At 37.8% G+C, this 26,512-nt stretch overlaps 1 protein-coding gene across 2 annotated transcripts in view; it reads right to left on the reverse strand.

The window, feature by feature from the left end:
* The window catches only part of snx29.S (sorting nexin 29 S homeolog), a 327,158-nt gene that overhangs the window by 133,908 nt on the left and 166,738 nt on the right, over nucleotides 1-26,512 (reverse strand). For both annotated transcript variants that reach the window (XM_018239096.2, XM_041579205.1), the window contains exon 18: nucleotides 22,405-22,486. In XM_018239096.2, the coding sequence (XP_018094585.1) occupies nucleotides 22,405-22,486 (82 nt within the window). The remainder of the gene's footprint in view (nucleotides 1-22,404; nucleotides 22,487-26,512) is intronic.

Here is a 26,512-nt window from a genome sequence, read left to right on the forward strand (position 1 = left end):
ATTAGGTTATTATTCAGAATGCTTGAGACTTGGGGCTTTCCAGATAAGGGAGCTTTCTTGATAAGAGGGTTTTCCATAATCTGGACCTTCATACCGTAACTCTACCAAAAAATAATTTAACTCTGTACCTGTACCTGTAGTACCAGTAGTCAATGTGAGCTGTGAAGGGACACACAGGTACACAACAATTGCACACAACAGCAATTATATTTACAATTAACATTAAGGGGGTTATTTATCAAAATCCGTTTTTTTCTGATTTTTTTTAAATAAAAAAGTCCGACCAAACTAGAATCCACACGAAAGTTGAAATAAACATTTCTTTCATTAAACAAATAATTTTTTTTAAGAATATGAGCGGCATTTCCCTTTAAATCTTAATTTGTAACCCAACTCACTGTGTAAGAACCATTATGCCAATGCCATAGATCCTACAGTTACACTTTGATCTATGGCGAAGCTTTACTAGGAACACATAATTCAAGTCACAAAAACAAATTTCTATTCAACACTTACCACAAAAGAAAAATACATTTTATTTTTGAAAATGCATTTGGTTCTCACAAACATTCTCAGTGTGCACAGGGAGATTGTGCAATCATACTTTCATAAAGTAGAGGCATTTACCTGCATTACATTCAAAGTGCACATTACAGTATAACAAAAAATTTTACTCTGAGAAAATAGCTTTTTCAAAAGTACATTTTGCTTCATTTAAACATCAGATTGTCCTAAAATGACTCGATTAAAAAAAATGGTGACAGAAATGCTAAACTCTGCAGTACACACAATTGCATTTGTAAGCAATTGTTCCACTTAAAATGATCGGCATTTGCTGATATAGGGAGGAAATCCATTTCATGCTGTATTGTGCCTTTTTAGAACTATACAGTTTAATACACAAGATCCATGAATATTTTGTACAATAGAAATACTGTCATCAGTTAAAAATGGTGCTTAGTGATGTCACTTGTTTCACATGACCTGTTGCAACTTGTTCATTATAATGTACCCTTCCAATTTAAAATATGTAGATACTAGAAGTTACCTTGGAGTATCATGACCTGTATAAAAGCACTTTTAATTCTTAAGCTGGTTATACACAGGGAGAGCCGCTTGTTTTGGCGATGTCACAAAACGAGCGGATCACCCACATGGATGTGGGTGATATCGAGCCCTAGGGCCCAACGATCGGATCCCAATGCAGTCCATACGGGTGGTCAGATTGCGGGACCGCATCAACGGACAGATGCAGCTGCTATCGGATAGGATTTTAACCTGCCCGATCAAGATCTGGCTGACTTTCGGCCAGATATCGATTGGGGAAGCCCGTCGGAGGGCCCCACACACGTGCCAATAAGCTGCCAACTCAGTCTGTCAGCAGCTTTAATTGGCCCGTGTATGGGGGCCTTAACTCCTTGGCGACTGATATCTTTTCTATTCTCCAATGGGAGCACATTATTCCACATGTAACTTACAGATCACTTTAGGGCAGATTTATCAAGGGTCGAAGTTGAAAATACTTCGAAATTCGACCATCGAATTTAAATTCTTTGAATTCGAATATCAAATTTGAAGTTTTTTCAGCGAATATGGCAATCGTTCGATCGAATTAAAATCATTAGATCTAACGATTCGAAGGATTTCAGCGATCGATCGAAGGATTTTAATTTGATGTGTAAAGACTTGAAAAAAGTTTGTAGAAGGTCCCCATAGGCTAACATAGCAATTCGGCAGGTTTAATTTGGCGAAGTATTGAAGTCTACGTTTTTTTTAAAGAGACCGTACTTCGATTATCGAATGGTCGAATATTCAAACTATTTTTACTTCGAATCGAATTCGAAGTAAATTCGAAGTAAATTCGAAGTCGTAGTATCCTATTTGATGGTATCCAAAAACTTACTTCGAATTTCTAATTTTTTTACTTCGAAAATTCCCTCGAATTCACTTCAATCCCTTGATAAATCTGCCCCTACATGTAGTGATATCTAGTTTACATAAAACACCAGCTTTAGGAATCTTCATGTTGACAAAAGAATCCTATAATATAAAAATTGTATCCACTGTCCAAATTGAATTCAAATTTGTAAAAAATTTAAATTTCTAAATTTATCATGTACTGTCTCTTTAAAAATTCAACTTCAACCATTTGCCATCTAAAAGCTGCCGAATTGCTGTTTTAGCCTTTGGGGGACCTCCTAGAACTTATTTGGAGTCAATTGGTGGACTTTGAAAAATCAAAGCTTTTTTGGGGGGAAAACTTAGAATCATACAATACGAATACGCTAATACTTCAATTCATATGATTATAATTCAATTTAAATCTGACCTATTTGGCCAAAATAAATAAAGTAAATAATATGGTTCATGCCACCTTACCCATAATCTCCCCTCCCTTTCTTTTTCTTACTTGCACCTCCTTGACCTATAGCATGTGACACTACGTCACCACAATACAGTGCTATACAATTCACATACTATGCACTTTAATACTGTGTACTGTTACTGCACTGTTTGTTTATTTTATTTTCTCATAGTACAGTCCATTTACATTAATTTCACGGTCACTTCATGTTATATGGTTATTTTGTGTGCTGTACTGCACTGCTGTTGTCACGGTTAGCACCCAACACCAGAACAACTGCAAAGCACCCTGGTCTCGGCTCGTGCTTCACCAGTAGTGTGACCGCCTTTGGCCATCAGCTACTTGGATGCCACCAGGACTTAAACGAGAGGTACAAGGCTGGAGGTTCTGGATAAGCAGAGGGGTACGACTGTTAGCAAAGTCTTTGAGCAGAAGGTCGTGGTACACGGTGTCAGACAGAATCGTAGTTGGAACTGGCCGGGTGGAGGCAGGCAGAAATGAGTGTAAACAGATCAGGGCCGGGTCTCGGCAGGCAGCATTCAAAGCGAGGTCAGGCAGGCAAGGGTCAAAACCGGGAGATCAATAGATGGATTAAGCAGAAGGGATAGTCGGAATTCAGGCAATGGATCAGGATACAGAGGTCAGAATCGTCAGGAACAGGCAGGGGTCACAACAGGTAGTCAGGAACAGAATCAAGATCAGAAGTAGCAAGTTAATAGCTAACAAATCCTATAACGCGCAATGAAAACCAGTATGATGGCCCTTTAAATATTTGAATTTTCGCGCCGTTGCGCACTGGCGGTGAATCGCGGGAATTCGCCGCAAAGTTGCACCTGGCGAATAAATTCACCCATCACTAGCTTTGAGCAGTCAAAGCCATTTGTTTTCTATTGTATGTTAAAGTGCAGTGTAATAACTACATAGGATCAATTTGGCATGTACTACATTCATTTTAACAATTTTTTATTAAAAAAAAATCTGATTAGACACTAGGTGGGTGGGGGCACTAGGTGACACCACAGCTTAGTAGTGGTGACAAAAACTTTTCAATATTCTCATGTAATTACTGCATTTACATTATCACTTATTAAGGATTAAAGAGGTTGTCTTTCTATAATAATTCTAATCCCACATAATAAAAATACAATACATAATACAAGATACATTGCTCAGTATGTTAACAGAATAGCGTAACTAAAAAGAAACAAGGATCTGTTTGATATGAAAATCAGAACAGGATTAATCACCTTTTATTTTAATTAATGAATCAAACGGAGGAAAAAATATCTTGCACTTGTACATCAAAGTTGCTTTCTATAAAAAGGAAAATGAAAAATAAATCAGTGTGCCGGCTTGATATGCCAGGAAATAGAATTCATTTCCATAGGCCTTCACGAAGTTAGTGAGCCAAAACAGTTTCACAGAATGTGTTATTGCAGCAACTGCCATGTTTTAGCACACCAGATCGAGAGCACATTTCAAAAATGTCAAATTAACATTTAATATTCTCGTACAAAGAAATTATGAGCAGACGGCATAGGAACTGGTGGCAAACTTTTACACCAACTTCATGGGATTCAGCAATTTGCCATAAAGCTTTTAGATGTTACAGAATATTCTCCTTAAGAAGGGTTTCAAGTTTCAATTTAAAACCCTATTCTAATATATTATAAATTTCCCGGTTAGAAGAATAGATGGGTAGAGAGTCTTTATTAATAAGATGAGTAGTCTCTCTTTCCACCAGGCTTTTATTTGGGGGCAGATTTATTTAGGTTCTAATGGTAAATTTCAATTTTTTTGTATCAAATCTCACAAATTCGAATTTAAAAGCACCAATTCGAATATAAATTTGAATGTGAGATTTATCACACGTCTACCATGGAAACAGTTCTGACATTTGCCATTTTAAACCATGGCGAGTTAATTTACGAGTCAATGACAGAGGTCTGTTGAGCCATTTGAATATGCTTATTGCCTTCCTGAAATTCAAGGTTTTTTTTCGGAGGAAAACTCAATTCAAGTTTGATTTGGGTCGGGACTATTCGATCGAATATTAGACCAAGTTTTTTTCATAATTAACCTCTCATTTGAGGTGTGAGTACATTCAAATTTATTAGAGTAAAAAAAAAATTTCACATAAATTTCGAAATTTGACCTTTGATAAATAACCCCCTTAATATAAACACAAACACACCCATATAGCACTGAACTCTTTAGAACTACATAAATAAAAATACATAGAATCCAAAACTCTACCAAATTAAATATTATCCCTATTAATTGTAGCAATTACCATTTCCATAAGAGCAAATGGAATTGGGAAACATGGAATCTATGTTTCTGGCAATCCATACCTTTTTCTTTTGCTAGAAAATGGAAGGCTACAATTCGGACAGTTAAAGGGTTACATTAAAATGTGATTTTAAATGCAGAAATAATATGATGTGGCCACAGAGATCTCAATAAACTGGGTATCACCTTGATGACATGAAAGATTATTTTCACTTAGATGTAGAGGTTTAGTATTCTTTTGTTTTCAAATTTTACCCTCTTTGCATAAATGCCATTAAGAAAATGGACCAGGTTCACGCAAACAGTTTTAGTAAAAGTATATATTCTGTATATCTATAAATCTGTATGCATAGGAAATACTATGCAGTCATTGTACTGATAAGGGACAATATAAACCATATTCAACATAAGGTCAATGAATAGGGCTTGGCCTATTTTTAAATAAAAAAAAATCTATGGTTTATTTCATGAGCTAAACAGGACAAACGTAAATTGAAGCAACTCCATATTTCTTGCAAGGTAGAGAATTAAACTACCAGTGTGCAACCCCCTATCTTCCACTGTGTTGTGACTGTTTAGTTAGCAGGGGGATTTAGGGGTATATTTATCAAAGAGTGAAGGTAATAGTGAAATTCCGCCACTCTCCATTCATTTCTATGGGATTTTTATAGGCGTATTTATCAAAGGGTGAACTTTCACTTTCACCCATTGATAAATACGCCTTTCAAAATCCCATAGAAATGAATTGAGAGCTGCGGAATTTCACTCTAGTGGCGGAACTTCACTCTTTGATAAATTTACCCCTAAATGTACACTGGTGGCCTAATTAACATTGCAAGGACTAACCATGGAGTGGCTTCAAATACCCAGCTTGTCCTGTTTGGCTCAATCGATAATACAATTCATTGACTTTTCATGATTAACACAATCGTCCAAAAGTATGTACAGCATAAGCCCTGTCCATTGCACTCATGTGGACTCACTCAAGGACACAAAGGGTGTTATTTATCAAAGTCTGAATTTATCTCAATATTTTCTGCTACAAATTCCGATCAAATCTGCTCAGGTTTTTTTACTCTTATTTATTATTACATTTTCCCGAGGATTTGCTTTGCATGAAAAAAAATCAGATTTTCATGAATTTTTCAGACTTTTTCATCTGATTTTCACGATTTTTTCGTAATTTTTCACCAGAAAACTCCAAAAACTTTGGGGTATTGCCTGAAACCCAGAGCAAATCAAAAAATGATTGGGACTTCTCCCATTTACTTATATGCAACCTCAACAGGTCTGAGTTGCCGGATTTTCAGATTCAGACTTTTCCATCCTCGGGGTTTAATAAATTCCAAAAAAATTGTGATTTTTTAAAAGTCTGATTTTATATCCAAAAAATCACGAATTGTTCGTGATTTTTGCATTCGGATTTTAGTAAATAACCCCCATACTGTCCCTTTAAATGTCACTGCACTGAGACACTATTATTAGTGTCAATTACTGCCAAGCTTGGCAATGCACCAACACAATAAATGACCATGAAATGGATTTATAAAAACCGCAAATGCTTGAATAAACTGGGAAATAAAGATATAAAATAAAGTTGTTAGAGGCAATTACTATTGAATTCTATAAAAAAAAAAATCACCAGCTTTTACTTGCTGAGTTTCTTTTGGCAAAGTTTCATGTTTTTCTTTAATAAATCCCGATAATTCAACTTCTGAATTTTTTATATCTCCCCCATCCCACATACAGGTTGAGATAGATACAAAAAGTTAATATAAATAAAATGCAGTTAACTAAATGGCATTGAGAGCACCTTTTGGAACTGCATGGGAGGTGACCAGACAAAAAGTATATTCAAAAGTAGTAATGTATAAATCAAGCCCAGAGGCCTTTTCAGATATTTTAGCCCAATACAGTATATTACCTGCTTAGAAAGACCTTGGTAATCCGCATTATAACGTATTCCATAACAAAAGATGCTTACAATACAAAACTGCAAGTCTTTATGATCCATCATCATTCCAAAGGCTTCAATTTCTAAAAACTATTACTTTGAAAATTAAACATTTGTAATTGAATAATCAAATGGTTCTAATTTACTAATTACTATTACAAAATTATTGTTAAAGTAGCTCACATAATAACAGGGGAGTATGAAGTATGCTCTATAATTCATAACAAAATAGGCAACATGAGTTCTATGAAGGCCCAGTCAATCAGTGACAAGAGAGAAATTATACAATTTGAGTATAAAACATAAGATTGCATGGCTAAAAGGTATGATCACTGAGCCTTGTTGACCCACCTAAGGGGGTATTTACTAAACTGCAGTTGGGATAAAATATATATTTTTTTTTTTTAAACTCAAATTTTCTGTGATTTATTAAAGCCCTATGCTGCAAAACGTCCGAACCCAAAAATCTGCCATATGAGACCTGCCGAGGTTGTTCATAAGTCAAAGGGAGAATTTGGAAGTTTCTCTGGTCTGCGCTGAAATTAGTCCAAAAACCCAACTATTTCAGGCAAAAATCCGAAAAAAATCAGACATTTCAGGGAAAAAACGTAAAAAAACCCGAGAAATTTGGGAAAAAAACTTTCACAATTCACGTTTTCGCTTTTCATTTTCCCAAATCCGATTAAATCGAGCTTTTTAAATAATACATAGGGTCAAATCATGGATTTTAGTTTGGTCTGACTTTTTTTTAATAAATAACCCCCTAAGTGAGCAATATACTCAAGGTACAAATGAGAACTAGGACTGGGAGTCTGTGAGACCTGCCTTGATTGTTTTAGAATATGGAGATATACTTGAGGCCAAATGTCTAGAACAAGATATTCAGATATCAAACCCTTTCCTTTTAATGATACCTTTTATAGGGTAATTTAGCATTCCTGTAATGTTCTCTCTTTATTCATGTGTTCTTTCATTATTGTGGCTTGCGTGTCCTGAGTATTATACTTTCTTTGAAAAATGTGTGCCTTTTCCAGAAGGATCAGAGCAGTAATAAAGGTTTACATTCAATCATGATTAAAGGCAAAATATACCTTTTATATGCAGGTTTTTAGTTTTCAAAGATTTATCTAAAAAAGAACATTAAATGGCCTGAATCTCATACAATTAAATGGATTTGTATGCATATATATATATATATATATATATATATATATATATATATATATATATATATATATATATATATATATATATATATATATATATATATATATATATATATATATATTGGAGGCATGACACACTTAAGTAACATGTTAAAATATTTCTGTAGGAAGTGACCCTGCGACTACTATGTTACTATGACCCCCAAACATGGAATTCAAGCCACAGTACACCGTGAAAACAATGAAGCATGGTGGCACAAGCATCGTGATATTGGGGATGTTTCTCATACTATGGTGTTGGGCCTATTTATTGCATGCTAGGGAATAACACAACAATATAATTGTCTTCACATCACAAATGCTGTTTTTGAGGCAAAACCAAGAAATGCAGAAGAATTGTGGAATTGGTGGACTCAATACAACACAGATGTGCAGCAGTTCTCAGAAACAATGATTATACAACTACATATTAGTTCAGTCATTCAAAGGAAAGCAAAATCTTGAGACATGTTTCTGTTTATACAGGAAGTCTTTAAGTTTGCATTTTTTTTTTTTTTTTTTTTTTGGAACAGCCTAATATTCACTTTTCTTCACTTTCTATAAAGGAATAAAACAAATTTAATAAAGGTTTCTTCATGTTTTGATTTGGAATAGAATGTGCAGAGTTCCAAATGCATTTGCTCGTATGGAAATAAAAGCTATTATAAGGAATTTGAGCTTTATTCGCTTTTTTTAAACACACTGCTATTATTCTGAACACAACTGTATATATAAGGTGTGATATTGTAATGATGTTTCACCTTCTATGGATTGGATGGAATTGCCTCATCCCCTCCTCCCTTATCAGATGTATCATCATCAGTCATTTATACAGCTCCAGGAAGTCATTGATAATAGCAAGTACATTAATATATACAGGGTCGGACTGGGCTGGAGGGACACCAGGAAAAAACCCAGTGGGCCAGATCTGCACCCTGCTTTTCTTCTTGACAGTCGGTCACGTGGTGTTTGCCAGACAGGGGGCCCTGAGGCAGAAGCCTCGGTGGGCCCCGGTCCCCCCAGTCTGACCCTGAATATATAACAAACAGGGAGTTTTATAATAATTTATCAAACAAGGGTTACTGAATAAAATAGAATTAGAGGATCCTGCTCACAAGACCTAACAATCTAAACATATACCATGTAAAACTGCAACATTTAAACAATCTTAAAAAAAAATATTCTGCGTTTCAGTGCCTTTGAATTAAAATATCCAACAGAGTACAACTTTAAAGTAGCATTTGTTATTCAGTAAAATGAGAATTTTGCAAGGAACTGTATGTGTTAAACTACACTGTTACTATGGTATATTGAATTTAAATCTCTTTGCCACAGCATTAATTATTTAAGGACAACAATATATTCAATCAGCTTTCAGCGAGATTGGAAAACCAGACTCTTAGGGGCAGATTTATCATAATGTTAGATTAGAACGCACCACAGAAAACCTCACCCATGTTCTATTCATTCCTATGGGATTTTTAAAATCATATTTATCAATCGAGTGCACCATTTGATAAATATGCTTTTAAAAATCCCATAGGAATGAATAGAACATGGGTGAGGTTTTATGTGTTGAGTTCTAACCTCACATTTTGATAAACCTGCCTCTTTAAGTTACCAGTATTTTTGTCGCTGCTAACCAGTGTGGCCCTGTTGTCTGTGGCGAGTTCATTGGCTCAGCGCCCCTGGCTGGCAATATAGAATTCCAACTGTATCTGTTCTGTACATGAGAGAGAAAAAAAATATTTTGTGGGCAGAAAAAACAAGGAAATTAAAGGCTTCAGTATTTCTTTAAATAACAGCAAAACTATAATTCCTTTCCATTTAGATAAGAAATAATTGTTTTCCATTTACAAACAGCAAGTTTTGGGCTTTTTGCCAGAATTTTGTTGGCGCTCTAAATTACTTTCTTTAATAATTCAAGAGGCTTCATTGGGTTTTATCGCCTCTTTAAAAAAAACTTCATTGTGTTTGTAAAGCTCAACAAGGCTTTCCAGCAGCACTTTACACCATACAAATGCACATAAATGGTCATTCTCTTTACTCAATGTAAGCATCAATAACCTTTCAACGATTAAATGGTGGGAGAATCCATGATACAAGAAAAACTAAATCAAGTAGAAGCTTCATATATCATAAAAGAGGAGATACAGTAAATACAGCCTATACAACTATTTTCTATAGCAATTTTCTTCTACGATAGAAATGTAGACATGCCCCGTATTGATTAATCCTCTGTTTGGAAAATTTGTCAGGCAGGTCCAAGCCCAGGCTGTGACTCACAACCTTTATGTGACAGGGGGAAGGTAAGGTCTCCACACATATATATGTAGGTAGGTATATCTGGTTGTACAGATTTCCAGTGGCTGGCACTCTTAATTACCAAAATTCACAGGGTCCTGGTTAAAATTCTGAAATCTAAAATATTGAAATTTGAAAATACCTGGCAGAAATGCCATTGTGGCACAATGATAAATTCCCTAAGCTCACCTGTTTCCCACTCCCCAAGATATGGCTTCAACTGAGTATCAACACAATGAGCAAATGTTTGGGAGTGCAACTAATGACATCTTCCAAATTCTTTATGGTTAACTCAGTATTGTTTATCTCCAGCACAAAAACATGGGGTAAATTTACTAAAGGGCGAAGTGGCTAACGCTAGCTAAAATTCTCCGTGACGTCATTTCGTTACTTCGCCTATTTACTAACGGGCTCTGGCGTAAATTCGCTAGCGGTACTGCTCACCCTTACGCCAGGCGAAGTTGCGCCATGTCGAAGGGACCTAACTACGCTAATTCGCTAACTTGCGCATTTTACTGAACATTACCTCTTGTCTTGCCTTCTTGAAGACTTGCCTTTGCCACCTCAGACCAGGCAAAGTGCAATAGAGTTGATAGGGCTTGCTTCAAAAACAGTTGAAAAAAGTCCCAAAAAAATGCTGGCGTCTTTACTTTTTTAAGAGTGATAGGCTGAAAAAGATCGTAAATTTTTTGGGGGGTACCCTCCTTCCCCCCTACATTTCCTAACATATAGCACCTAAACTATACAGTGGGCACATGTGTAGGGCAAAATAACAACTCTATTTTATTTTATGAAGCTTTCCCAGGCTTGTGTAGTGTAATGTATTTGCTACTACATATACGTCCATTGTACTTTAACTTGGCGCCATATGCAAATTAAGCATCGCTAGGGTAACTTCGCTTTGCTTGATGAATCAACGCTAGCGCAAATTCACTACCTTTCGCCTCCCTGAGCGCAACTTCAGATTTTAGTGAATTAGCTGGCGCAACTTTGAAGGTAAGTAAATTTGCCCCATAAACATAACCACTATAGCCTGATCTCAAGTTTTTGATACCCTTTTCCTTCTGGATACTGACTTGTACGGGTCACCAAACTTTTCTCCTCTAAGGCCCTGACCAGACAATTGCTAACTCTGTAGAGATCATTTAAACCCTCCCCACCCCCACCCGGTCTAAAGATGGAGGAAATTTTTAGACAGTATGTAACAATAGAAAATACCATACTAGACCACTTTTTCTACAAATATGGCAGACAAAAAGTAGAGCAACATCATAAATCCTCCTGTAACGTTCTCAGATCCAAGTCCCCCTCCAAATCCTGCCAATACAAAGTTTAAACGGTTGCATGTTTGGCAGGGTATTTTATGTGCATCATATCGTTTGTGTGCACTGTACTGAGTTTGTGGTCTCAGCTGTAAACTGAATGTAACCTTCATTTTACACGTGTAATTTATATATGTTCCATATAAGTTACTGTATTACAAGCAATGTGATGAAGAAGCTATCTATAAAAACTAAAGCAATACAGCAGCTGCCAATCAGGTAAACATTTGGTCACTTCTGGTGCTCACTGTCATAATGGCATGTGTGCTTGGTTACTTAGGGACACCTAATGATGCATGCTGCTGTTGGAACTCTGGCACAAGCACCACCTTTGGAGGTGCAAGAAACGTCTTGAAGTGCTTTTAATAAATGGAATTTGTTCGCACAACGACTGCAGTCAACTTTCTGTCATACATGGTCCCTTCCTAGCTGCAGTCTTGCACAACATGTATAGAAGGGGTGGATAGTGGATTATTTTATAATTGCTGTTTCACTTGGGCATGTAAACCATATGACTGGCAAAACAAATCGAAAATACAGATTATTCTCCATGGATATAAAACACAGGATATTTCAAAATAATAAACTCTTAATTGCACCATTAATTGACCCATTTCTGGACCCTTACTCGTGTATAGCCAAAACAATACATGTCATTAAGCAAGATTTAATCCAGTAACAACAATGTATATAATGGCTTATCTCATGAAAACATATGTTTATGTTTATCAACATATGTTTATGGGGAATCAATTGAATTGAATCCTGTTATCTGGCTAATTTGAATAGTATGGGTCTGACTTTCAGTACAGCAGTAAAGAGTGATTGAAGTTTATCACAGCACAATCAGATGACTGGAGGCAGCTGGGAAATTGACAATATGTCTAGCCCCATGTCAGATTTCAAAATTGAATATAACAAAATCTGTTTGCTCTTTTGAAAAATGGATTCAGTGCAGAATTCTGCTGGAGCAGCACTATTAACTGATGCGTTTTGAAAAAAAACATGTTTTCCCATGACAGTATCCCTTTAAAGGCATTAACTGAATCAGCCATCACAACATCACCTGGCAATACATTCCACAACCTCACTGTCCAGACTGTAAAGAACCCCCTACGTTGCTTCAAATGAAAGTTCTTTTCTTCTAGTCTAAAGGGGTGGCCTCTAGTACGGTGATCCACTTTATGGGTAAAAAGGTCCCCTGCCATTTGTCTATAATGTCCTCTAATGTACTTGTAAAGTGTAATCATGTCCCCTCACAAGCGCCTTTTTTCCAGAGAAAACAACCCCAACCTCGACAGTCTACCCTCATAATTTAAGTCTTCCGTCCCTCTTACCAATTTAGTTGCACTTAGTCTCTGCACTCTCTCCAGCTCATTTATATCCCTCTTAAGGACTGGAGTCCAAAACTGCACTGCATACTCCAGATGAGTAGAGATGTCGCGAACTGTTCGCCGGCGAACTTGTTCGCGCGAACATCGGGTGTTCGCGCTCGCCGGAAGTTCGCGAACGTCGCGCGACGTTCGCCATTTTGGGTTCGCCATTGTTGGCGCTTTTTTTTGCCCTCTCACCCCAGACCAGCAGGTACATGGCAGCCAATCAGGAAGCTCTCCCCTGGACCACTCCCCTTCCCTATAAAAACCGAAGCCCTGCAGCGTTTTTTCACTCTGCCTGTGTGTGCTGAAGAGATAGTGTAGGGAGAGAGCTGCTGCCTGTTAGTGATTTCAGGGACAGTTGAAAGTTTGCTGGCTAGTAATCGTTTTGATACTGCTCTGTTATTGGAGGGACAGAAGTCTGCAGGGGTTTGAGGGACATTTAAGCTTAGGTAGCTTTGCTGGCTAGTAATCTACCTTCTACTGCAGTGCTCTGTATGTAGCTGCAGTGGGCAGCTGTCCTGCTTCTGATCTCATCTGCTGACTGCTGCAATAACAGTAGTCCTTGTAAGGACTGCTTTTATTTATTTTTTTGTTGTTTTACTACTACTACTACTACTACTACTATAAGAGCCCAGTGCTATTAGTCTAGCAGTGTTGGGGAGTGGGACTGGTGTGCTAATCTGCTGCTCCTAGTAGTTCAGCAGCACCAACTTTAATTTTTTTTTTTAATATTCATTTTTTTTTTATTTTACTTTTTTTATTTTACTACCGCTGTAGTAGTGTATAAGTTGACCTTTTAGGCATTATTTGCCCTGTAGGCATTATTTGCACACTGTTTTCTTCAACCCGCCATCGAGCTGTGTGACCTTGTTCACATTCTGTCTAAATATCCATAATATTACCGTCTCCAGAAAAAACACCGGAGTCACTTTTTTCAAGCAGCCATAATATATTTTACGTAATCCGTATCCACCGCTGTAGTAGTGTATACGTTGGCCTTGTAGGCATTATTTGCACACTGTTTTCTTCAACCCGCCATCGAGCTGTGTGACCTTGTTCCCATTCTGTCTAAATATCCATAATATTACCGTCTCCAGAAAAAACACCGGAGTCACTTTTTTCAAGCAGCATTCATATATTTTACGTAATCCGTATCCACCGCTGTAGTAGTGTATACGTTGGCCTTGTAGGCATTATTTGCACACTGTTTTCTTCAACCCGCCATCGAGCTGTGTGACCTTGTTCCCATTCTGTCTAAATATCCATAATATTACCGTCTCCAGAAAAAACACCGGAGTCACTTTTTTCAAGCAGCATTCATATATTTTACGTAATCCGTATCCACCGCTGTAGTAGTGTATACGTTGGCCTTGTAGGCATTATTTGCACACTGTTTTCTTCAACCCGCCATCGAGCTGTGTGACCTTGTTCCCATTCTTTCTAAATATCCATAATATTACCGTCTCCAGAAAAAACACCGGAGTCACTTTTTTCAAGCAGCATTCATATATTTTACGTAATCCGTATCCACCGCTGTAGTAGTGTATACGTTGGCCTTGTAGGCATTATTTGCACAGTGTTTTCTTCAACCCGCCATCGAGCTGTGTGAGCTTGTTCACATTTTGTCTAAATATTGATAATATTATCGTCTCTAGAAAAACCACTTGAGTTACTTTTTTTCAAGCAGCATTCATATATTTTACGTAATCCGTATCCACCGCTGTAGTAGTGTATACGTTGACCTTGTAGGCATTATTTGCACACTGTTTTCTTCAACCCGCCATCGAGCTGTGTGACCTTGTTCACATTTTGTCTAAATATTGATAATATTATCGTCTCTAGAAAAACCACTTGAGTTACTTTTTTTCAAGCAGCATTCATATATTTTACGTAATCCGTATCCACCGCTGTAGTAGTGTATACGTTGACCTTGTAGGCATTATTTGCACACTGTTTTCTTCAACCCGCCATCGAGCTGTGTGACCTTGTTCACATTTTGTCTAAATATTGATAATATTATCGTCTCTAGAAAAACCACTTGAGTTACTTTTTTCAAGCAGCATTCATATATTTTACGTAATCCGTATCCACCGCTGTAGTAGTGTATACGTTGACTTTGTAGGCATTATTTGCACAGTGTTTTCTTCAACCCGCCATCTAGCTGTGTGTATTATCGTTTCCAGAAAAACCAACTGAGTTTTTGTTGTTGTTGTTGTTTTTTTAAAAATAATGCCAGGCAAAGGCAGGCCGCCACGCAGAGGCCGTGCTAGGGGCCGTGCTGCTATGCAATCCTGTGGCCCTAGCAAATTGCCCAGTTTTAAAAAGCCAATGACCCTGAACTCCCAAAATGCTGAAGAGGTAGTTGACTGGCTTACACAGCACACCCCATCCTCTACCGTTTCTAACTTTACCACAACATCCTCCTCATCCTCCACTGCTATGGCCACCCCACGTAACACTTCCTCCACCACCGGTGCCCCTTCTTCACTGGGGTCAGAGGAGTTATTTTCCAATGAGTTTCTTGAACTGAGTAATGCGCAACCATTATTGCCAGAAGAAGATGAAGGAGATGAGGACCTTACACCAGATTTAATTCTGGCAGAGAACACGATAGAGATGGACATAATGAGTGATGAGGAGGAGGTCCCCGCTGCTGCTTCCTTCTGTGATGTGTCAGAAGAAATTGATGCATCTGAGGAGAATGATGATGAGGAGATTGATGTTTTGTGGGTGCCTAGTAGAAGAGAGCAAGAGGAGGGTAGTTCAGATGGAGAGACGGAGAGTCAGAGAGGCAGTAGGAGAATAAGACTTAGAAGAAGCAGGGAGGACAGCCCGCAGGGATCAGCAGGGCAACAACATGTATCGGCACCTGTGTTCAGCCGGCCAACGCACCCGCCATTGCCGCCAATGCCGCCAACTTCTACTGTTACCGCCAGATCGCACACTTCCAAAAAGTCAGCAGTGTGGGATTTTTTTAATGTGTGTGCCTCTGACAAAAGCATTGTAATTTGCAATGAGTGCAGTCAGAAACTGAGCCTTGGTAAGCCCAACAGCCACATAGGTACAACTTCTATGCGAAGGCACATGAGCGGCAAGCACAAAGCACTTTGGGAGCAACACCTCAAAGGCAACAGGCAAACTAAAAGCCACACTCCTTCTGGTCCAGCATCTTACTGCTCTACCTCTGCTCTCCTTGACCCGTCTGAACCACCCTCCACTCCGCCTTCCACCTTGACCACCTGTTCCCATTCCCAGTCATCTGACTCAACGTATATGGCAAAAAATGACTATTTTCAGCATTTATATGGCATATTTTTTCTGGCAACTGTGCTTCAGTGGCTGCGACCAAAAAAACTGGGCAAACAATGCCTACAAGGTCAACGTATGGCAAAAAATGACTATTTTCAGCATTTATATGGCATATTTTTTCTGGCAACTGTGCTTCAGTGGCTGCAACCAAAAAAACTGGGCAAACAATGTCTACAAGGTCAACGTATGGCGAAAAATGACTATTTTCAGCATTTATATGGCATATTTTTTCTGGCAACTGTGCTTCAGTGGCTGCGTCCAAAAAAACTGGGCAAACAATGCCTACAAGGTCAACGTATGGCAGTTGTTTAAAGAGAACAGTAGATTACTAGCCAGCAAAGCTACCTAAGCTAAAATGTCCCTCAAATCCCTGCAGACTTCTGTCCCTCCAATACAGAGCAGTATCAAGCAGATTACTAGCCAGCAAACTTACTATCATCTGTCCCTGAAATCACTAACAGCTCTCCCCCTACACTATCTCTTCCAAGCACACACAGGCAGATTTTTCAGATACATTTTTGCCCTTGATCCCCCTCTGGCATGCCACTGTCCAGGTCGTTGCACCCTTTAAACAACTTTAAAATCATTTTTCTGGCCAGAAATGTCTTTTCTAGATGTTAAAGTTCGCCTTCCCATTGAAGTCTATGGGGTTCGCGAACCGTTCGCGAACCGCTCGCGTTTTTGCGCAAGTTCGCGAATATGTTCGCGAACTTTTTTTCCGACGTTCGCTACATCCCTACAGATGAGGCCTCACCAGGGACCTATAAAGAGGCATAATTATGTTTTCATCCCTTGAGTTAATGCCCTTTTTTATGCAAGACAGAACTTTATTTGCTTTAGTAGCCACAGAATGACACTGCCCAGAATTAGACAACTTGTTATCTACAAAAACCCCTAGATCCTTCTCATTTAAGGAAACTCCTAACACATTGCCATTTAGTGTATAACTTGCATTTATATAATTTTTGCCAAAGTGCATAACCTTGCATTTATCAACATTGAACCTCATTTTCCAGTTTGCTGCCCAGTTTTCCAATTAAGTCAAATCACTCTGCAAAGTGGCAGCATCCTGCATGGAACCTATAGTTCTGCACAATTTAGTATCATCTGCAAAAATAGAAACAGTACTTGCAATGCCCACCTCCAGGTCATTAATAAACAAGTTGAAAAGCAAGGGACCTAGTACAGAGCCCTGCGGTACTCCACTAACAACACTGGTCCAATTAGAAAATGTTCCATTTACCACCACTCTTTGTAGTCTATCTTTTAGCCAGTTCTCTATCCAGGTACAAATACTATGTTCCAGGCCAACATTCCTTAATTTAACCAGTAACCTTTTTTGTGGCACTGTATGAAATGCTTTAGCAAAGTTGATCTGAATTAGAGGGATTAATTCTAAATCAGTATATTTTGATATGGAGTTATATTGTGTATAGTAAATCCAAACCTCATTATGGACTGGCTTACCCTGATTGGTCTTTAATTGGTTTTTAATAATACTGATACATGGTATTGTCCAAAAGTGCCACCACTGCAATAACAATACAAATCTGGACATAGGGGTGTATAGACACGGCTGGTTTCACAATCCAGCACAGTTGAAATCTGGGCATTGTGCCCAATTCAAAGTTTATTCTTGTACTCTGATGAATGGCTTTTACAAAGGCCAAATTGAAAGAGGGTTGTGGTCTATTTTAACCGTTTACTTTTTATTGACATAACTTTTATCACTTGTACTTAGTAAGAACACAATGATATTAACCAAATTTAATTAGAATCTAACCTTAATTCTAATCTAGGTTGAACAGTGATACTGCATTGCACAATGCAACCTCAGAGGATGGCTGTGCAACAAGTAGCAACAAGTAGAGATGAAGCAGAGTTTAGGGAAGCATCTGGCACATACCCTTTTACCCACTGTGTGTACCAGATGCGCCAATAAAGTCTGCTCCATCTGTAAATGTTGCTGCACAAAGGTAAATGTGAATCTAGCCTAAAGAGAACTCCACTGAAACACTGTCATGTGAACTGGGAAACCAAAAAGGAAGAAGTGTATCTACTGTAGTATGGCTAGGCTGTTAACTGTTATCAACTTAGCAGCTGGTTACCATCCTTATGCAAGGTATACTTGTGTAATGTAATGTATTATTAACAAACATCTGTTATTAAGTTATTCCAAAAAACAGAGTCTTTCTTTATTCCCCTAGTACATAAGCACCATGATCTGCTATTCTAGAGATTGTTAAGAAAGGTGAAAGTCTGTGAAAGCTCAGAACCATAATTCTTTTCAAGCTAGCCTGCTTCCTTTTTTTGCCACATCAAAATTATTCAGATATATGTTTAAACGCATTGCAAATCCATGCCTGGTGAAAAAATGTGCTCATCACTATCTCATCAATGGGCAGTTTCCATGTGTGTTTAACCATAATGGAATCCTACACTTGAAGTATATTACATGTTCTACCAAAGGTATCGCTTCTCTACTGGTTAATCCAAGGGGACATGTTTATATCCAATCTTCTTGCTAGAGAAATGCTTATTAAACTGTCGTTTATGCAAGGCAAGATTTTGGACATAGGTTCATGAAAAAAATAAATAAGGAGTGGTTCTAGATTCTGGTCTCCAAAAAACTCCACTGTGCAGCACACTGTAGTATAAGGCCCTTTTGGCTAGGGCAGTGGTCCCCAATCGGGGACTTATATGTGCAGCACACTGTAGTATAAAGCCCTTTTGGCTAGGGCAGCGGTCCCCAATCGGGGACTTATATGTAACATGGTCCTCTCCACTCCCACTGATGTTGCTCCCTTTGGTCTCATAGTAAGTGCCCATTAAGTTCACGTTTTAAAGCCATGAAGACACAACTTTACTCCATCAGAATTCCATGTAGGCTAATCACAGGCCTTATTTGGCAACAGAGTCTCAAGCAGGCTCACAGTCCACATGGGACTATCAATAAGTCTATCACAGCCCTTAGTTGGCACCCCCAATTAATTTTCTTCTTGCTTGTGTGGCTCCCCAACAATTTTTACATTTCAATGTTGCTCACAGTTATAAAAAAAAGGCAGGGGACCCCTGGACTAGGAGGATATGACAAAAAAAATATGATATGATTGCATTATTTTAGAATTGTATATGTTTATGGCAAAATGAGTCAAGAAATGTCTAAACGCCACTGACATTTCTTACCTAGGGAAAATGAACACTTCTTAAGAACAATAAATGTCTTGCAACAAAACACTTGAAAGTTTGGGATTTGGCATTTGAGGTTTAGTTTTTTTGTTTGTTAGTGTAAAGGAAAGATAAAGTGGAAAACTGAGTCTGTGCAAATCTAGTAGCAGTTATATCCAGATTGTATTTTGGTCTATGGCTTTGAAAAGTAGTTCTATTTCTGGAAGCACATACCAGTTGCACTGTGATGATGAATTGTGTATTCTAAATCCAAGGAATAAATAAACCCTCCAAGCAATTTAGCCACGAAAGGATTAACTTCACCCTTCACAGGTTCATCAATAATGCCCCGTTTCCACAAATGAGACATGATCACTTTGTTTGTTTTGAAGAATGCCCCAAACACATTAAATATAATGGGAGTTCAGAAGTTTCCTGATGTAATGCCCATGTAAGGAGAGATAAGCGCAGAAAAATAAGTATTCCATCTTAAATATGTCTTATCATCACAAGACACAACTCACTGCTGGATGCTATTCACTGGTTAAATCCCAGGGTCTAATGGCAAAGTAAATAGGCTGCTGTAGACCAACAGCAACTAGAACATGCATGGAGGTTTACAGAATGAGCACAGCTTCCTTCCAGGTCTCTTAAGCTGTTCTACCAGTGGGATTTATATTTTTTCCTTGCAAATAAGTTTTCACAGGAATAAATCAAGCAACTACATTTACAGCTGCTCCACAAGATGCAGTCAGAGCAGAAAAAGAAAATGATTCAGAGTGGGCTATAAATATAAATAATAAAATAAAACAAGGATGTTTACAACATCTCTTAAACTGAGGATTTACTCAACAGGAACAAGTGGGGAAGAATTTCTCCGGAGCAAAATAGGAATGGTAAAGCAAATAATGAAAAAACATGCAAAATGAAGACAGGTGATGGGATTAGTGAGGGATGAAAATCCCAGACAGAGAGAGAAAACAAGGTTTTCAATGAGAGGTGTAAATAGACACACAAAAGAAGAGGAAAGAGAATCTACTATATAATATAAACAAATAAAGTATTTCATAACAATTTGTGGTTAAATGTTTTTTCTTTTTTATAGTTTTTGAATTATTTGACCACTACTTCTGACTCTTTCCAGCTGTCAAATAGGGGTCACTGACCCCATTTAACAAAAAAATGCTCTATAAAACTTTTTATTACTCATCTTTCTGCCCAGGCCTCTCTTATTCATTTCCCAGTCTCTTATTCAAAAACGTGCATTGTTGCTAGGGTAATTTGCATCCTAGCAACCAGAAAACTGGCTGCTGAATAAAAAGCTAACTCAAAAATCACAAGTAATAAAAAATGAAAACCAATAGAAAATTGTCTCATTTTCTACATCACACTAAGGGGCAGATTTATCAAGGGTCGAATAGTAAATTAGAATTAGAATTTTCGAGTTTCAAAATTCACACTTTCAAATTTTAATCCCCCTATTCGAATGCAAATTCGAATGTGAGATTTATCACACATTCACCATGGAAACAGTCCTAATTCGAATATTGGATAACCTAAAATCTGCCGACTGTACAAGTCAACGGCAGAGGTCCGTTGAGCCGTTTGGGGATGTTAATAACCTTCCTGACAATCAAGGTTATGTTTCGGAGAAAAACTCAATTTGTACAAATCAAAGACAATTTTAATTCCGTCGGAACCATACGTTCGAATTTTAGGCATTCTATATTTTTCTTAAATAACCTCCCAGTCGAAGTGTAAGTATATTCGAATTAAAAAAAACATTAACATGAATGAAAAATTTGATTTCGATTAATGCAAAGGTAAACTACCCCTTTACTATGGAGTAGGGGGATATTACCTGGTGATAGCATTGAAGGAGGCAACACTTACCTGTTGTTCATAGTTTGGTATAGGCTGTTACTGAATTCAAACACTATATGGCTTTGATTTTTCCTTCTATTTACCTTATGTAAAAAGAGCAATGTCACTTTTGTGTTGAAAAGTGATAAAGATCCCTTACCAAATGTATAAGTGCAGTACCCTTATGATTTATTATTAAAACACCCAAGTAGTCTGCAAAGCAATGTACGAACCTGTTGCCTGTTTTGTAATGAGACCAACCAAAAAATTCAGTTTCTTTTCCCTTAGCCATCATTGCAAAAGTAACACACCACAGACCTACTGTAAGTGCTGCACTGCTGTGAGAATGAGATTTGTTATGCAAAGGTAATTCTATTGATTGTCGTGTGGTCCCTCACTCCAAATGTATCAAGGTTCTGCACAACAGAGTCAGTGGCACTGTCCAGGCCACAATATATCCAAGGTAAAAAGTAAGGTTCACTCTGGAGAACCACATTCAATTCAGTGTATTTTATTTTAAACACAACATGTTTCGGACAGACATGTCCTTCATCAGGTGATAGTTACATTGTGAATTCACTCAAACTATTTATTAACCCTTGTGGTATGGTGACAAAAAGGTCCCCAGTTTCCTGGGGAAAAGTGATTGATGGAATGTATGTTGGGCCACGGATTCTCAGATATTGTTACTGAGGTGAGACCAGTAGTGCTCTTAGCAGAGAAACACTATGTCTCTCTGCAAGGTTTTTGTAATTGATGATCCGGGACTGGTCTTACTGGGAACCCGCAAGAGTAGGGTGGGGCGGATTCCCAAATCCGTAGGCCAGGTTTTCAAGAGGCCCTAGGCCTATTTAGTACACCTGATGCTGAGCAGCAGTGCTGAATGTGTGTGAGACAAACTGCTGGTATTGCTCAGCTTCAGGAGAGAAAGCAAAGCATTTATTTTGTGAACCAGAAGGTTGGATTTTCTGTTGAACTGCTGTTTTTCGGTTACCTTCCCCCTGCGAGGGGAAATTTCTGCAGCCGCTGGAAAATAAACGTGGGCAGGAAGCCCTTAAACCGATCCTGGTGTGTAAAGTCGCCTCTTTTGCAGCCTACCAGCGAGTGAACCCCCACACCCTATACACCAACAAGTTCGTCCGCTCAACCAATTTAATTTATTATTTGTTTTGCAAACCTGCACAGACATAATTACCATACAACCCTACATCCCTGCTTGCAATGTGCCCGCTCTGCAAGGTCTTACCTGATAAACATGAAAGGCATGGGCAGATTTCCCCCGGAGAAAAACAGAAGGTATCCAAACATTTATAAGGGCACGATGTGATCTGTTAAGGAGAAGAAAAGGGAAAGTTTATGGACAAGGAAAGCTCAAACCGTTTCCATATTGTCAACTTGGCAATGATTAAAAAATAAATATGTGAATATCCTATGCTTTGGTTCGACACATAAATTGCAGCCCTCTCCTTTTGTAAAGTACTTTTCTTAACAAAATATGAACAGAATATGATATGAAATACCCAGAAGCCACACTCCCAGGTGAAATAGATGCGCTGAGGGCATGGGCGCCAGGTAGTAGGATAAAGGCATGGAATTCTCAGCTGACAGCACTTGTGTTAGATTCTAATGCTTTGCTGATTTCCCAAAAGACTGTCCTTGTTAAAATCTTACAGACAGGCGTTCTGCAGCTTAATGTTTAATTCTGTGCTCTCTCTTCAGATATGAAAAGTGATGCTTAGAGAGGCAATTGAGCTCAAATTCCATTTAAAAAAAAAAACGTTCTATTCTGACTGATAGAGGGTCAGATTTAAACAGTGCTGTATGGGGGTGGCAGTTTTCCTTTTGCAATTTCCTTCTAGCTCATAGACTGTATTCTAATATTTTACCCACATGCAGCAATATTTTATATGTTCTTGCTAAATGTTTACAAAATAGAAGGAGGGCACTCTGCACAATGCTATGAATTTTTGGAACAAATATTTTGAAATTATATAATAGGGTGCAGAAGGCAATGCCATTTTTCTCAGACGGGCTAGAAACACAGAAAAAATAAATAGTGCTTAAGGCACACCCTAAAAGAGGCACAATATGGGACGAAGTAGTATACTGTGGAAATGGTTTTCTAAGCAAAAAAGTGTTTTATGCAAGTAGCAAATACTACAATTTCATAACATCACAATATACAAACCACGTTTTCTTTGGTGCAAAAAAGATAAAAATAAAATAAAGCAGACACATTGGGCAAATGAGCAAACCCAGACATTTGAGAAATATGGTGTTTAGCAAAGGGATTCTAATGTATTTTTTGCCAAAGGAAAACTAGACATTAATAATGAATATGGCTAGAAATTTTAGACATTGACCTTATAAAACCAGCCTAAGGGTTCCGCATCTGTATAGTAGTAAAGATCCAGGCCTTCAAAGTTGTCACCGGAGTTTCCCATCTTGAATTTATTTTTTAGTAGTGTCTCGAGGCATTTGCAGTTTTTTTCATCCAAATTGTTTTCAATCTGAATTTTTAATAAATTCAATAACAATCGTGGTTTGAGAGTTTGCACGTTTTAGTTGAACTAAAATTCAACCTCTAATAAATAAGATTCTTAGTGTGGACTTTTGAAAATGTAGCCTTGTTTCTTGATAATATGAAATATTAATTTCTAGGGATGCACCGAATCCACTTTTTTGGATTCGGCCGAACCCCCGAATCCTTGGTGAAAGATTCGGCCGAATACCGAACCGAATCCTAATTTGCATATGCAAATTAGGGACGGAAGGGGAAAACATTTTTTACTTCCTTGTTTTCTGACAAAAAGTCAAGTGCATATGCAAATTCGGATTCGGTTCGGCCGGGTAGAAGGATTCGGCCGAATCTGAATCCTGCTGAAAAAGGCCGAATCCTGGCCGAATCCCGCACCGAATCCTGGATTCGGTGCATCCCTATTAATTTCATATTATAGTTTTAGTGACATGAAATGTATCTGGTTTTTATGTTCATGCAACAGAGAAAAATGTCAGCCGTTACAATGCCGATACACAAACACAATGTAAACGTTTACGCTTAGGAAGAGGAAATTTGTTGAGAAACTACTGGTGACTATATAGAAGTCACTGGCATGTTGCTTGAAAGCATCAATTGTAATGTTTTGGTGTCACTGGTCCCTTGAAGCTTTAATTTATAGCCAGATACTTGTGGGTAGAGGAAAGAAACGCACCAAGGAAAAGAAATGTTTATAAACTAGCACAGTGTACAAGTAATTATTTCACAATGAGGCCAAAGGAAAACTAATTTTGACAAAATGTTCTATAGATTGTACTTGCAGGAGGCACAATAAATTGAATATAAATAAAAAGACCATTTGGTAATTAAACAAATCAATGGCAAACGTGCTAAAGAGAAAAGAAAAAAGTGTGTATGTATAAGGGACTAAAATCAATTCTGTTAGCCAATACAGGGCGAAGGCTCACATGTACAAGAACAAATGTTATCCTGACCTCTGCATATAGCCTAGAATAGGATGAAAGGCACTGGGCACAGAAGCTTTACAAATGGAAAATAAAGTATAGATTAAATTGATGTCCTACAACCACTATAAAATTAAATGTATGAAAGTTCCCTCCATGCACACGACCAGCTTTTAACCTGCCAGATCCCTGTATTCCACTGGCATTTTTAGCAAAATATAATTATATGACTTGAACACTCTGGACTCATTGAAAGTGCAACTAATTTGTATTATGTGACTGTCTTACAGAAGGTCCTGTGTTTATCCGATATTAAACAAGTCCCCAGTGTGTACCCAGTTCAAATAATTATAATTAGCTGAAAGACCAATAATCACATTATAAACATTACCTACATTTGCATCAAGGGGCATATTTATCAAGGGTCAAATTTCGAATTTGAATAAATATTAAACAGAAAAGCTCAAAACACCTTGTGCAAAGTAGCTAAGATGGATGTGCAAAAACACTTAGGTTTCCAAACCAGAAAAAAGAAATAAAGTCAAACACTGTATGCTCTTCCGTAATAAAAAATTTTTACCAAATTAAAAGTCACACTTTTTATTAGAATGTCTTTCTTCTATCTAAGTCCAATAGAAGGAAAAGTATGTTTTAGCAAAAAAGCGAGTGCCGCAAAGCAGAAAAGGGGGCTCAGAAATGCGGTTTACGTTTTATTACAATAAATAGTGTCCACTAACTCTTAAAACTGAAGTCCTCAGCCTCGTAAACCACATTTCTGGGTCCCCTTTTCTGCTTTGCCCGAAACGATTTCCCAGTTAGTAACGCTGAATTCCGCTTCTATGTTGAGCGATTGTTTGCAGCTGATTTGAAGGATCCAGGAAGTGTATCATTGTGTGTGAGAGAGTGGAACGAGAGGCAACTAAATGGAACAAAGACCCAGCTCCACTGTAGCTAAGCAACGATATACCTTTGATTTCGGAAGGATCCTGTGAGTATAAACTAAGCAGGGAACCTGCACTTACATTTTGACAGTGTGCAACTGTGTCTCTCTCTTGTCTCCGAGGTCGAGCAGCGAGGTGCTTTGGTTTGGAGTGGAGGAGAAACGGCACTCGCTTTATTGCTGAAACATACTTTTCCTTCTATTGGACTTACAGACAAGAAAGACGTTCTTATCAAAAGTGGGACTTTTAATTCGGTAAAATTTTTTACTACGGAAGCACAATACAGTGCTTGAAAAAAAAAAATGTTAGGAAAATAGGTCAGTTTTTGATTGAATAGGTCCGTATTCAGCCGAATTCGAATCGTACTAATCTAAGTAATAGCGCATTTGATCAAATAACGAATTTTTAAAATCCAAATCAAATTCACATTCATTTGGACTATTGCCTTGTCGAAGTACACAAAAAATTGCTTGAAATTCAAATGTTTTGAATTTTAAAATTCACCTCAACCTTTGATAAATCTGCCTCCAAGTGTACCCAGGTAAAATCCTTGCTTTAACCTTACATTTAGGGGCAGATTTATTAAGGGTCGAATTAAAATACTTCGAATTAGAATATCGAATTCAAACTTTTTTTCATCTAATTTGGCTATTCTTCGGTCGAAGTAAAATCGAACGATTAAATCGCTCAAATCGAACGATTCAAAGGATTTCAGCGATTGATCGATCGATTTTTCTTCAACTTCAAAAAACTTAGAAAACTGCTTTAGAAGGTCCCCATAGGCTAACATAGCACTTCGGCAGGTTTAATTTGGCGAAGTATTGAAGTCAAAGTTTTTTTAAAGAGACAGTACTTCGATTATCGAATGGTCGAATATTCAAACTATTTTACTTCAAATCCAATTCGAAGTCGTAGTATCCTATTCGATGGTCTAAATATCCAAAAAATTAC

The sequence above is a fragment of the Xenopus laevis genome, chromosome 9_10S (assembly GCF_017654675.1).
Source record: "Xenopus laevis strain J_2021 chromosome 9_10S, Xenopus_laevis_v10.1, whole genome shotgun sequence".
NCBI classification, from domain to species: domain Eukaryota; kingdom Metazoa; phylum Chordata; class Amphibia; order Anura; family Pipidae; genus Xenopus; species Xenopus laevis.